We start from the raw sequence: 15,510 nt of genomic DNA, 5'->3' as shown, positions 1-15,510 counted from the left end.
TTGTGGACGACTTGTGACAAAACTAGGTGGATGAGTTGGTTAGGTGGCAAGACCAAGCGGATTCAATTTTGGTTCAGGTCCGGATCCAGATCCGGCCTATCAGTGGAATACAAGACCTAACCTGTTCAGCCTGGTGGATGTATGTGCTCTACCGAGTGTCTCGTAAGGTATGATTTTGTTATTGGAAAGGTGGCATCCGATGACGGTGCCACATTGAAAGTCACCGAGTTCTTCAGTTCGGCCCATTCTACTGCCAATGTTTCTCTATGGAGATTGAATGACTGTGTGCTTGATTATATATACCTGTCAACAATAGGTATGGCTGAAACAGCCGAATCCACTAATTAGAAGTGATGTCCGCATACTTTTGGTCATTTCGTGTATTTTTTTTTTTTTTTTTTGGCAGAGGGATGGACAGAGAAATCCGACTGTTTTAATACATAGATGTTGCATGGCTTTAAAAAAAAGTTTCCTGCCCCCTACCCATGCCCCCTCCACCCTTCTACTGCTGCAAAACCAGTATTATATACGATGCAAATGTACTTTGTACATATGTACCATTTGTAATTATAGTTTTATAAACCATCCTGAGCCATGCAACGCATGAAAGGCTTATATAATATGTTGGCCTTTTATATAGTGTCGCACCTCGACATTCGCAGACCCCGCATATTCAACAACAACAACAGGCATTTTAAGGCCATTTTCCCTGCTAGAGCGGGGGTTAGCCTTGCAGTCCCCATGACAATCTTCTCCATTTTGCCCTATTTTCTGCATCTCCCCTTGTTAACCCCCTTGCCCGCATTTCTTCTTTGACCACCTTTAGCCAAGTCTTTCTCGGTCTTCCCCGTCCTCTACTTCCTTCCACATTCATTTCCATCACTCTTCTCAACCAGTCACTTTCATCCTTCCTCAACACATGACCAAACCATCTCAACCTGTTTCTCTTCACAGCATCAATCACAAGCTCTATTCCCATCATCTTTCGCAATTCATCATTTGGCTTCCTCTCTCTCAACGATACTCCGTACATCCACCGAACCATTCGCATTTCCACCCTTTCCAGCCTTTGTTGCTGCTCTACGTTCATTACCCATGTCTCGCTCCCATAAATCATAACACTTCTCACACATGCAGCATACAGCTTTCCCTTCAGAGACCCCGCATATTCGCTGTTGATAAAATGTGACTTGCTTTGCGTATCCACGGTTTTTCTGACCTGCTTTGACATTCATTACCCTGTGATTCTCGTATTCGTAGTTATTCGCGGCTTCTGACCTGCTTCGACATTTGCGGGTGTATTCGAGGTTTCTCTCGGGATTTTTGATTTTCCCTGATGAATCACGAACCGCCAGGAACTTAGCCCCCTTTTTCTCCATTGAAACAATGCCCTGACATTCGTGGATTCAACATTCGCGGCATTTTTCAGGAATGTATCTCCACAAATGTTGGGGGTCTAGTCGACAGTATTATGGTTAGCTGTAGACTCGTACATACACATCTCTGTGCATTTAGCCCTCAGGGCAGTAGGACGTGCACACGTCGCGGAGCAGTGAAGAGGTCAATCACTGATACTTGTGTTTGTTTTGAAACCTGCTGAGGGTGTTAGTAAAATTCCACGGTATGAAATTGTACTTTTCAATACTTGATGTTGCACATGCTGTCAAAAGTAATATTTGAAGATGAGAAGATGAGTCGCTGGAATCACATTCAGTAAGTAATATGCTTTCTTTCTGACCACAGCCTTGGAAACCTGGCTGTGTCTCCTGAGAGCCAGCGTGACCAAGAGCGGCGCATACGCCGCGAGATCGCCAACAGCAACGAGCGACGAAGAATGCAAAGCATTAATGCTGGCTTCCAGTCCCTCAAAACGCTCATCCCACATACAGATGGAGAGAAGCTCAGCAAGGTTAGCCATAACTTGAGCACACATCGCACCATTTGTTACTCCTATCAGTGCTGTGCCCCACGCCTGTTGGCTTGTGTTGCTAAGCCTTCATATTATGCCTGCATGCTTCCACCACTTTTCTATGCACGCAGCACAATTATTGTACCCGACTCGTTTTCTATTCCATCTCCAGGTGCTGCATGACGTCATCGACGGGCACCGAAGGGGGCCCGGAGATGACGCGTGCGCTTAAAGGGAGCACTCAGTTTTCACTCCGTTTTTGTTACTCCCGCTAGGGAGTAGTGCGTGCGTGCGTGCGCGCGCGAGTGTGTGTTCGTGTACAAGATATCTGGAAAAGTTCTGAATGGATTTGGGTGAAAGTTGGTGGGATGATTGCCCTTGGGATAAGGAAGAATTGCTAAGTTTGTGGTGAAGCTCAGGATATTATTCCGGATCCAGGAATTTTTGGGGGGATTTTTTTGGGTAATTTTTTTTTCTGTTTTACTGCATTAAAGCTTTTATTCTTATTCTTATTCTTAAATGATGTTTTTCTCCTCTAATTCCGAAATATATCAAAATAAATTCTCTGACAGGGCCTACTTTCTTTTTCATTTATTGTTTTGGGGAGAGGGGATGTTAAACAAAACGTATTATTCCAATTTGACCCACGGTGGGAGTATGCGCTCTACTGAGTGGCGTTCTAGTTTTTGTTTGTTTTCTTGTTGTACAACGCTCCTTTCCTATTCCATCTCCAGGTGCTACATGACGTCATCGCCGGGCACCAAAGAGGGCCCGGCGATGACGCGCTGAAAGGTAGTACTCGGTTTTCACTCAGGTTCCTTTCTTTCTTGTTACCTCCGCCACCAAAGGTAGATGGAGGTTAAGTTTTCACCCCTCTCTGGCCGTTTGTCTGTCCGTTTGTTTGTGAACAAGATATCTCAAAAATTTGTGGACGGATGCGGAGGAAATTTGGCAGAAATGTAGCATATGTGGCAAGGACGAAATTATTAGATTTTGGTGAAGACCCGGATTCGGAGCTTGCTCGTATAATTTTAAAGAGATTCTTCACCATTGGGAGATCAGGCCAAAAACGATACATAGCAGGATATTTAAATAAGTTGTGGTCGGATTTGGATGAAACTTGGTGGACCGGTTGGGTGTCGGACAAGGACAAATAGATTCGATTTTGGTGAAGATCTGAATATGGATTCGGATATGAGAATTATTTAATTGTTTAAGTGATTCTTCACCATTGGGAGATAGGGCCAACAACGATACATTCATTGCAGGATATCACAAAAATTTGTGGATGGATGTGGATGAAACTTGTTGGACAGGTTGGGTATGTGACAAGGAAGAATCGATTCAATTTTGGTGAAGATCTGCATCCAGATCTACCTAGTAGAATTATTTAAGTGATTCTTCACCATTGAGTGATGTGGCCAACCAGGCTGAGGTATGCTCTCTACTGAGTGCCATTCCAGTTGGTGCTGTGTTACGTGTTAGTGAAGCTTATTAGTGCTGTGTTATGGAAGCTTATTGGTGCTGTGTTATGGGAGCTTATTACCTCCGCCACCAAAGGTGGATGGAGGTTATGTTTTCACCCCTGTCTGTTTGTCTGTCCGTTTGTCAGTCTGTTTGAACAAAATATCTCAAAAAGTTGTGGACGGATTCAGACGGAATTTGGCGGAGATGTAGCGTAAGTGAGAAGGACGAAATGATTAGATTTTGGTAAAGATGCGGATTTGGATCTGGCTACTAGAATTTTTAAAGTGATTATTCACCATTGGGAGATGGGGCCAAAAACGATACATAGCAGGATATCTCAAAAAGTTATGGATGGGTTTGGACGAAACTTGTTGGACAGGTTGTGTGTGTGACAAGGAAGAATCGATTCAATTTTGGTGAAGATCCGGATCCGGATCCAGCTGGTATAATTTTTAAGTGATTCTTCACCATTGAGTGATATGGCGGAGGTATGCTCTCGACTGAGTGCCGTTCTAGTTTTTTTTTTTCCTTCTCTCTTGTTTTTTTCGGGTGATGTCCCAGCCATCCTTTGAGCTAGGAAGCTGAAATGTTGGCACAATAGTGAGCAAGTACTTTGGCAAAAACGTTATTTTTTGTTTTTTGATTAATCAATTAATTGATTAGTTACTTGTTGGCTTAGCGGTTAGGGTGCCGGCTTGGGATCCAAGGATCCTGGGTTCGAATCCCGGTCGATCGCTGAATTAACGCCAGGGGGGTTGACTCAGCCTGTCATCCTTCCGAGGTCGGCAAATTGAGTACCAGCTTGCTGGGATGAATGATCCCGGTGTGTAACCCGGTTTAGAATAGGTACACCGTATCCCTGCACATCGTAAGAGGCGACTAAAGGTTGGCGTCAGGAAGGGCATCCGGCCATAAAAATATTGCCTCAAACAGGGAACCATGATTGTCATGGGGCCCGCAAGGCTAACCCCCACTCTAGCGGGGAAAATGGCCTTAAAAACGATCATTCATTCATTCAATTACTTAATTATTATCGATTAATTAAGTACTTATTTATTTCCTTTCTCTCCTGGGCAATATCTCAGGCACCTTTTGAGCTGGGAAGCTGATATTTGGACATGATAATGACCAAGTGATTTGGCTGTAAAGGGTAGTTTTAATTGGATGAATCAATTAACCGATTATTTATTGATTAATCAATTGATCTATTAATTATTTATTTTTTGATTAATTAATTATTTAATTACCTTTGAAAAAGTTACAGCTTCAGATGAAACACTGGTGGTTTCGGTATGCTATTAGCCAATTGATTAATGAATTAATAACTTTACGATTATTATTTATTTATTTTAATTACGCAATTAATCAATCAATTATTGTCACACCTCTCCCTCCCAATACCAATACCGTCTCTATGCGTTGCATGGCGGCGACGAAGGAGCCCAGCAATGCCGTGTGCTGGAGGATATGTTATTTATTTGGCATGGGGGTACTTTGAATGTATCTGTACCTGTTACTTACTTTGCTTATACTAGGGCATGCCCGTACTATATATATATCTAAAATTATATCCCCCCCCTCTATTTACATGAAATGGTTTGGTCCAAAGCGAACGGCTTGCGAGTACGGTGACAATCCCCCCCCTCTATTTACATGAAATGGTTTGGTCCAAAGCGAACGGCTTGCGAGTACGGTGACAATCCCCCCCCTCTATTTACATGAAATGGTTTGGTCCAAAGCGAACGGCTTGCGGAGTTTGGTAAAGAAATCGCCATAGCGTGCACAAACGCGCAGGAAAGCGAAAGAATCGCAAAGTAGTTTTAATTAGTTTTAAAACATAGTTTAACGCCAACATAGTTTGCCAACGTGAAATAAATGAATACGCTCTCAAATGTGCCGTCCGAGGCAGAGTCTGTTCGCCACGTTCGGCACACGTGATAGCTCGCTGCTCTCTGATTGGTTGAATCGTTTTTTGGACATAGCTCGCTAACTACTTGTCCGATTAATATGAAACCTTGAAAAGGCACATCCTCGGGTCCCCAGCAATATACCTTGCAAGTTTAAAGTATATCGGACCCGTGGTTGTCGAGAAACAGCGGTCACAGACATACATACATACATACATACATACATACATACATACATACATACATACACACAGAGATTACTGGAATTATAGATAGATTTGCATGCATCATAAATGTGATGATATTTGAAACGAGGCTTGATTATAATCTGGTATCTCAGACCTAAAGCAAGGTTTACCCCTAAGTGATCAGGTGAGCATTCAAATCTCTCTTTAAATCACAAAATTTCAATTGTGTGCATTTGTTATTGTCCCTTGAACAAATAGTTGCACAACAAGTTGCCCCGTTTTTAGAAGTGTGTGCGTGTATTCAAGAGTTCTACAACCAGTCGAAGCAGGCAAATGTACATGTGATAAAATATGTCGCTACACCCCTCCCAGCAGATGGCTTGGAAGTACAGCCTTTACTCTGCCGTAACCAACCAGTTCCGCAACTGCTCGCAAGCCATTTGCAGAAATGCCATCTTGTTAGCGATTCAGTTGCGTCTGACCAAGTAGTCTAGTAGGAAGACTAGGTCCCTCTGCACCCCCCGGAGATATACTTCTAATCAGTGTTTCTAGATTGGAAAAAATGTGTAGAAAATGACTAGCTATGGCCCCAAGCTGAAAAAATGTCCCACATACCATTTTTATGCAAATTACTGCTGCAAATTTTATGCAAAATTATGCAAATTTTATGCAAATTTTTGATGAGGAGTAGAGTTGAGGGGTCTTTGAGGGCTTCATCGAGGTGCTCTCGGTTGCAAGACTGGGTCATTCTGAGAAGCACAGCAGGGTCAGAGATCATGATGTTCTCCTCCTCAGTGAATCTCTCCATCAACAGCCTCTCCATTGCCTCACACACTGTTTTGAGGCAAAAGAGGGACTTTGCGTAGGCCTTTCCACTGAGAACACCTTTGAGAGATCCACTTGTTACTAGTTGTGCCTCAAAGAGAATCTCTGCATATCCAGAACCACGCATCTTGTGTCCAGTGAGCATCCCGATGTAGTTCATGGATGTGTGGAAGGGTCCAATCGTTACTACATGACTAGCAAATTCATTTGGCCAGCGCCAGATGATGGGAAGGGCTTTCATGCAGACACCCAGATCAAATGTATTCAGGACCCATCTCTGACCCACCTCAGCAGTTGCTGCCTCGGAACGCTTCAGTAGCTCACGAACAACTGCGTTGTCTGTGATCGGTTGGTGGATAGGCGTGCAGTAGTCGACTGTTGATTTGCTGGGTGGGGGAGAACCAGTTGCAGAGGTGAAACCCCCTAGCCCAGGCACAGGCTGCAGGCCATTGCCATGCCATGCAGGCACCAGGCACAGACCGATCACAGACAACGCAGTTGTTCGTGAGCTACTGAAGCGTTCCGAGGCAGCAACTGCTGAGGTGGGTCAGAGATGGGTCCTGAATACATTTGATCTGGGTGTCTGCATGAAAGCCCTTCCCATCATCTGGCGCTGGCCAAATGAATTTGCTAGTCATGTAGTAACGATTGGACCCTTCCACACATCCATGAACTACATCGGGATGCTCACTGGACACAAGATGCGTGGTTCTGGATATGCAGAGATTCTCTTTGAGGCACAACTAGTAACAAGTGGATCTCTCAAAGGTGTTCTCAGTGGAAAGGCCTACGCAAAGTCCCTCTTTTGCCTCAAAACAGTGTGTGAGGCAATGGAGAGGCTGTTGATGGAGAGATTCACTGAGGAGGAGAACATCATGATCTCTGACCCTGCTGTGCTTCTCAGAATGACCCAGTCTTGCAACCGAGAGCACCTCGATGAAGCCCTCAAAGACCCCTCAACTCTACTCCTCATCAAAAATTTGCATAAAATTTGCATAATTTTGCATAAAATTTGCAGCAGTAATTTGCATAAAAATGGTATGTGGGACATTTTTTCAGCTTGGGGCCATAGCTAGTCATTTTCTACACATTTTTTCCAATCTAGAAACACTGATTAGAAGTATATCTCCGGGGGGTGCAGAGGGACCTAGCCTTCCTACTAGACTAAAGTGGTGTAACTGAACCGCCCCGGGTGTGGATCTGGCTAAAGGCCATCAAAATTTTACTGCACTCTGAACTCATTGCCACCGTCAAGTGAGCACTCTCGAAGACTTCCACCAATCAATAGATTTCCGCTTTATATGGATCCAAAATGGACGTTCTTAATTGCATTTATAAACACCCTTCTTTCTGCTTGAAGCTGTGATAGCATTAATCAGGATTGTTTACAGTTTGTTTCACATGAGTGAGCAGTAGAAAAGCTTTTTATTTGTTTGCATTTTTTATGCCTCTGCTGATGAAGTCGTTCGTCGGAGGCATTATGTTTTCGTGTTTTCCGTCCATCCGTCCGTTTGTCCGTGATGGGTTTTCGTAAACCTCGATAACTTAACAGCTGAAGGGATCTCAGTCAAACTTGGTACAAGTATGTATAATGATGCAAAGATTAACTGATTAGATTGTGGGGTCAAGAGGTCAAAGGTCAGAGGTCCCGTTAGGTAGAAATTCTGTTACCTAGGTAACTTGTGAGTCAGTGATGCGATTTTGACCAAACTTGGTAAAGGTATCCATTGTGATGCAAAGATGAACTGATTAAATTTCCGCATCAAGAGGTCAAAGGTCAGTCTTTAATAGGTTTTCGTTACCGCGATAACTTAACAGCTGAAGGGATGGATCTGAGTCAAACTTGGTACAAGTATGTAAAATGATGCAAAGATGAACTGATTAGGTTTTGGGGTCACAAAGTCAAAGGGCAGAGGTCATGTTAGGTAAGAATCCTGTTACCACGATAACTTGTGAACAAGTGATGAGATTTTGACCAAAGTTGGTGCACCTAAGTATTATGATGCAAAGATGAACCGATTAAATTTTGGGGTCGAGAGGAAAAGGTCAGAGTCTTTAATAGGTTTATAACTTGAGAACGGCTAAAGGGATCTTAGTCAAACATGGTTTCGGTATGTATAATGATATAAACATGAACTGATTCGATTTTGGGGTAAAGAAGTCAAATGTCAGATGTTCCGTGAGGTAAAAATTTAGTTACCGAGCTAACTTGTGAACCAGTCATGGGATTTTCACCAAACATGGTACAATTATATATTATTATGCAAAGATGAACTGATTAGATTTTGTGGTCAAGAGGTCAAAGGTCAGATGTCATCTTAGGTTACAATAATTTCGTTACCGCGATAACTTAAGAACAGTTGAAGGGGTCTCAGTCAAACTTGGTCCAGGTATGTATAATGATGTAAAGATTAACTGATTATATTTTGGTGTGTAGAGGTCAGAGGTCATGTCAGGTAAAAATGTGATAACTTTGAGAACATCTGAAGGGATTAAAATAAAGCATGGTACAAGTATGTATAACTAGCAGAGTTACCCGGCGTTGCCCGGAAAATAAATGGTCAGTCACGCATGTGTAGTGGGCTTTTTATCGTCGGAGGAAGCCAAGGGGAATCTTGCAGAAGCCCCTCTGCCACGACCCTTGGGCATACCCCTAGTCTAAATCTGATGCGCCCATGTTTTTTGTCGTGAAAAGTTACCCTCATGGAACCCCTCTTCCCTCTCTAAGTCACTTCCTTAGGCTGTCCATGAGGCACAACCGAACAAGCAGACGTTCACAAATAGGGTTGGTTGTAGATGATGTTGAGAGCCTGGTGTTTGGCTTAGTGGTTAGGGTGCCGGCTTGGGATCCTGGGTTCGAATCCCGGTCGATCGCTGAATTAACGCCAGGGGGGTTGACTCAGCCTGTCATCCTTCTGAGGTCGGCAAATCGAGTACCAGTTCACTGGTAATTCCCTGTGTGTCACAAGAGGCGACTAACAGGGTTGGCGGCAGGAAGGGCATCCGGCCATAAAACATTGCTCCAAAAAGGGGACCACGGTGCCCGAAAAAGGCCAACCCCTGCTCTGCGGGGAAAGATGGCCTCTAAAGGTGGTTCATTCATAGATGATGTAATAATGTGGGCGGAGGCATGTCGATTTCATTTTTATTTTGTTTGTTTGTATTTACTTTCTCAGGTCTTAGATTGATTTGCAAACACAGAATCGCATTACAAATCATATTTGGTCAAAAGGGCTTGCAGAAGTCTCCACTGTGTGCTTTGGATCACGTTGGTCATTGCTTGATGTGTGCTGGCAGGCGGCGATCTTGCAGCAGACGGCGGAGTACATTTTCACACTGGAGCAAGAGAAGACGCGCCTGCTGCAGCAGAATTCACAGCTGAAGCGCCTCGTGCAGGTGTGGGAATCCTGGCAAGGCCACACCTTGCATGTAAACTTTATTGAATCAAGGTTTTCGACCGTAAACCTAATTACGTTGGCTCAATCTATTTAGTTTCATAATTTTATCTAATGATAGTCTTTTCAATTAGTGTTTCATACTCTTACTTTATTGTGTGGAATGTAGACATATGTGGCATGGCATCAGGTGATGACCCAAGTGTTTCAGTTATCTAGCATTGGGTGCATTATTTATACTAGCAACGGTACCCGCCCTATCGGCGGGGCTTCAATTGGGAGGCCCAAATGAAAAGGCAAAATATCAGAAATTGAAGTTTTTATTTATTTTAAACGATTCATATAAACATCCGTTGAATCATATCACACGCAAATCATCAAAATATAAACAGTATCTTTGGAATTTCAATAAAAGCCACATCACTGTTCATATCGGTAAATATTATTCCATCGTGTTTCAAATCGTGATCGATACACTATGATCGTGATTATCGTGATCGATAATTGTGTTCGCAATCGCTATGTCGTATGTACTCCCGATACGTGTACCAAATTCCCGATACGTGTAATTGTACCAAATCAACAGTTAAAAAGATTTTGAGCCGATAGCTGTTACGGCCTTGGCAAGATCGATGGAGACAGCGATCTGTTAGCGATCGATGGAGACATGTTGCTTTCCCGGGTGCCGCACAAACGGCTGCACCGATCGCGCGGCACCCGGGAAAGCAACATCGGCACAATGAGAACAATGAACGTTATGCGAATGCGAATGTTATGCGGGAATCCAAACCTGAGAATGCTGGAGACTAAAGCTGAAATTGGGAAAACTAAATAGCCTATTTTACTCCTGGAGATCCCAGGATTATCCACCCAAAATATCTTTGCGATCGGTTCAGCAGTTTTTACGGTACCTTCGAACAGACAGACAGACAGACGGACGGACATTTGGTGAATTATAGTAAGATTAAATAGCCTATTTTACTCCTCATGGTGCGGAGGGGGTTGGAATTCTCTCAAGCAGGGATTCAACCTGTGTCCTTATAAAAGGTCTTTGTCTGAGGTCACCGAGTCCGATCGGTGCAGCAGTTTTTACGGTACCTTCGAACAGACAGACAGACAGACGGACGGACATTTGGTGAATTATAGTAAGATATAAACATTCACGACATTCTTGGTGCACGCGACGACATTGCTGTTGTACTACTTGACCAGATACAGTTTTAATAGTCTTTACTTTGGCTGCTGACATGGTTAATGCTTTTACGGTGTTTCCCCGTCAGGTAAGTGTTATCTGTCTATTTCCCACAAGGTTCCACAAGGAATGACCCCATATCAAATTTGAGTTAAAATTTCTTGAAATGTCTACCTTCTTGGGTGAGAAAGATACAAATTTCAGTCGACAGTGGGTATGAGGGTGTAACATGGGGACAATGGGATGGGTTAGATACGAGAGATTAGACGTTCTGACATATCTCTGGCGGGGTCTGAAATATTACAATTTGAGGTGACAGAGGGAGGGGATGCACAGGGAGCATACATCAGAGACCGACATGACAATGCGCCACCATGACTTGGAGGAAGGATACCAGTTGGAGAGTTCAGCGTTGGGATTTGCAGGATGGCGTTTTCTGGTATGCCTGAGGATGGAAACGTATTTGTTGGAAGGTTTAGGGAATTAACTAAAGTTGCCCTCAATCGTGTTTGCTTTCCATGTTGAAAAAGCAAGGTGCTTCACTGCAACAGTCTCTCCGCAGGATTCGGTGTGCCAGGGTCTCGATGTTGGATAGGATAGCTGCAGGTGGGATGGGACAAAACGTTAGAGAAAGTTGGCTTTTGTGAAAGTACTCCGAGACAGAATAAATATCAGGTGCTATGGAGACGGAAGCACAATCCTTTTGAGTGAGAGAGGGCAGATTGCAATCTTTGCCAGTTGGCCTGTGCAAACAGCCATATTATGCGTCATTGAGGTTGCTGCCTTACAATAGCCAAAGGGAGAAGGGCCTTGACAGTTATCAGAAGAGCCAATGGCAGCAGAAGATAGATTGGACTGAAAATCAGTCCTTATTCGATCCACGAGGGAGGACGTCGAAGTAATAGAAATCCTGGTTCGGAAGTTTGTTTGGTGAAACCCACAGTGTCACATAAGGCCTTTGCTGCAATGCCATGGCTGATTGTTGCCGAGCCAACATCCAGCCGGCTGCCATGGTGACGGTTGAAATCGCCCGAGATGAGAAACAGAGTTGGGATGGATGGTAAAGAGTTGATCCATATTGGAAATAGAGGTGTACATGGAGTTTCTTGATAAATAAATAAATAAAATTTCGCTGGGATGTCTTCAGGGTATTACATGCTTCCTCAAGACAGATCGATTCGAACACTGCTTGAATTATTTTTTGTTTTTTTCTTTTGTGGAAGTTTTGCTGAAAGCAGCCAGTCAATTGGGCCCACGTCCCCTTGTGGCCATTTCACTGAAATATCTATTTAGCTTTCGATTTGTTATTTCTTGCATATCTGTAAAACATTCTCCATTTATTTCCATCCGTGTAATCTTCACTGGCATATAATATTGCAATAGGAGTAGCACCTGTCTGGATGTCTGTCTGTGAGCAGGATAACTCAAAAAGTTATGGATGGATTCAGACAAAATTTAGTGGCCAGGTTGGGTATGCAACAAGGACAAATTCATTGCATTTTTGGTGACTATCTGGATCCAATCAAAAATTTTAAAGTGATTTTTCACCATTGGGAGATACGGCCAAAAATTATATATAGCACGATGTCCCAAAAGGTTATGGACATATTCAGACGAAACGTGGTGGACATGTTGGGAGTGCGACAAGGACGAATTGGTTCAATTTTGGTAAAGATCTGGATACGAGAATTTTTTTTCCATTTTTTAGTGATTATTTAACCATTGAGAGATTGGGCCAAAACTGTGTGTGTGTGTGTGTGTGTGTGTGTGTGTGTGTGTGTGTGTGTGTGTGTGTGTGTGTGTGTGTGTGTGTGTGTGTGTGTGTGTGTGTGTGTGTGTGTGTGTGTGTGTGTGTGTGTGTGTGTGTGTGTGTGTGTGTGTGTGTGTGTGTGTGTGTGTGTGTCAGTGTCAGTCAGACGTTAGCACAAGGGGCTCCAGTTGGTACATTAAAACACGTTTTCTTTAATATCACAAAAAGACACCAAATCAAATTAGTAAAATACAATACGAATAGTAAAAATATTATTCATGAGATCTTTATGTAAACACAGTACAATATAAGAATTAAATACACGACAAATCAATGTTGCTAGGAATCAGTGGTTGCTTGGATATGGCAGCATGCAAAAAACCGTTTTCAGTGACAGTTTGAACATTCGAAGTACAGTTTGATATAGAGGTAGGTGGTGTGGTCGTGCTGGTTGGTAGATATGGTTTATTTAAGGTAAGATGTGCATGATTTAATGTATTATCATAGTATGGAGTGTGTAAGGAAAGTTATAAATATATGATAATGCAATAAATCCGAGAGCGAGTAAAGTTGGAATAAGTGATGTTGCATTGATGGATTGACTGACTGCCTGGACGCAACTGAGGTTGTGGATCTACTGATGTACCATCTATTGATGTGGATCCATGATCGAGGTTGTGGATCCGCCAGTTGGAGAGGTCCTGGGCTGAAAGGATTGAAACCTCGAGGAAGAACGGTGCCCAGCTGATGATCCGTGCAGTCGGGAAACTAGTCAGTTGCTTACGGGTTAAGGTTCTTGCTTTAGGTGGAGAAACTATGTTTGAGGTTTAAAATTTAAATAAAGTTGAATTTGGGATGTTGTGAAATTAACATCATTTACAGCAATCCTTTAAATTATTTAAGTTTAGGAACAACCGATATACTGTACAATTGATTAAATACATTTTTAAATAAGAATTAAATAAGAGAAAAATAAGAATTGAAAATCATAAGAGATAGAATTGTGAGAAACAAAAATAAAAAAAACAAGGTGTGTGTTGTGTGTTGTGTGGATATGTGTATAAATATGTGTTGTGTATAAATATGTGTCATGTATATGTGTATAAATATGTGTCGCGTATATGTGTATAAATATGTGTCGTGTATATGTGTATAAATATGTCGTGTATATGTGTATAAATATGTGTCGTGTATATGTGTATAAATATGTCGTGTATATGTGTATAAATATGTGTCGTGTATATGTGTATAAATATGTGTCGTGTATATGTGTATAAATATGTGCCGTGTATACTGTATATGTGTATAAATATGTGTCGTGTATATGTGTATAAATATGTGTCGTGTATATGTGTATAAATATGTGTCGTGTATGTGTATAAATATGTCGTGTATATGTGTATAAATATGTGTCATGTATATGTGTATAAATATGTGTCGTGTATATGTGCATATATTTATGTGTGTAACTAATTACAAGGTCAATCATGAGGGGAACAGGGAGATTCGGATTTCGTGTGTGTTTGTGTGTGTGTGTGTAAAAAAACAAGTGTAAGTAAGAGAGAGACAGAAATGAAAAAAACAGATGTGTGTGAAAAAGTTGTCGGCGGGTTGGTTACAACAAAACTTGGTGGATGAATTGGGTAGTTCCCAAGAACAAGCCGATTAGATTTTGGATTTCTGGATCCACATCTGGCCTATCAGTGGGATACAAACGTAAACTGTTCAGCCTGGTTGAGGTATGTTCGTGACCGAGTGCCATTGTAGTCTCCATTTGGATTGGAGGAATTTTATTTTTATTGTGGGATTATCAAGTCTGGAAAATGAATTTTATGTCAAACGATTGCTGGACCCACAAATAATACCTCATCCAAGAGTAAGATTAAGATGGCATGGAACTTTTCAAGTTTGTTTGGTTGTTGCTGTGATGGCTCATGTTGATGTAGTATTTGCTGGTGCGCTGCATCCCAGGGATGTGATGGAGCTTCACCTAAGCGTCGCCGTGCAGAGGACCGGGATGAGGGCATCGGCTCCCCAGACATCCTCGAGGAAGACAAAGTGGAAGAGCTTCGCCGTGAAATGATTGAACTGCGGACACAACTGGACAAGGAGCGGCGGTTGAGGCTGGTGCTCGAGGAGCAGGTTTGTGGCATGAGCGGCGGGAGTTTTTGGGAGTGCGGTTCATTGTATGGATTTGTCAACCGGCTTTTCAGAATAGGCCAAAACGATACTTTTCTATGCATAGACAATCTGGTTTCAATTGGAATTGCTCAACAGGTTCGAGGCATGGAAGCTCAGCTGTACCCAGAAAAGCTAAAGGAGATTGCGCAGCAAGCTCAGGTGGAAGTACAAGACGTTGAAGGAGAGCACTCGCCCTGTGACCCTCGTATCGCGACGCACGACGCTGATATGCAAGATGCCAGTCCCTTAGGCGAGGTAAATAAACCTCTGGGTTTTTTTTGTTTGGTTTTTCCCAAGTTTGGAACTTTTCTTGTGACAAACTCACTTTTCCAAGATTATGATGGAAGTTGTGCACAGTTTTTTGATTGTTTGAAGCGTTTCCTTTATGCATTTAACAATATCTTGTGTTGTGCTTCTGCAGTTGCCTCTGGCTTTGTCCTCATTGCAGCATCCAACAGTAATTGTTCCAGCACCAACACCGCCCCACCACGTGACTGTGGTTACCATGGCACCACCATCGGTCATCAGTTCAGTTTCCACATCTCGGCAGAACTTGGAAACGATTGTGCAGGTAGACTTTTTGGCTTTGCCTTGTCCTGACGATTGTGGCTCTCCCCAGTTTTATTACGCCCCCCCCCCCCCACCCCGCACTCACATCATGCCCCACCCCTTATTCCGGCTCATCCACTTCCACTC

The 15,510-nt window shown here is 42.8% G+C and overlaps 1 protein-coding gene across 2 annotated transcripts in view; it reads left to right on the top strand.

Moving 5' to 3' along the window:
• The window catches only part of TFAP4 (transcription factor AP-4), a 29,573-nt gene that overhangs the window by 11,772 nt on the left and 2,291 nt on the right, over positions 1-15,510 (top strand). For both annotated transcript variants that reach the window (XM_068117138.2, XM_068117137.2), the window contains exons 2-6: positions 1,744-1,909; positions 9,594-9,692; positions 14,605-14,775; positions 14,911-15,069; positions 15,236-15,385. In XM_068117138.2, the coding sequence (XP_067973239.1) occupies positions 1,744-1,909; positions 9,594-9,692; positions 14,605-14,775; positions 14,911-15,069; positions 15,236-15,385 (745 nt within the window). The remainder of the gene's footprint in view (positions 1-1,743; positions 1,910-9,593; positions 9,693-14,604; positions 14,776-14,910; positions 15,070-15,235; positions 15,386-15,510) is intronic.

The sequence above is a fragment of the Myxine glutinosa genome, chromosome 5 (assembly GCF_964187855.1).
Source record: "Myxine glutinosa chromosome 5, kmMyxGlut1.1, whole genome shotgun sequence".
Lineage (NCBI taxonomy): Eukaryota > Metazoa > Chordata > Myxini > Myxiniformes > Myxinidae > Myxine > Myxine glutinosa.
This window is presented reverse-complemented; position numbering and strand designations above follow the sequence as displayed.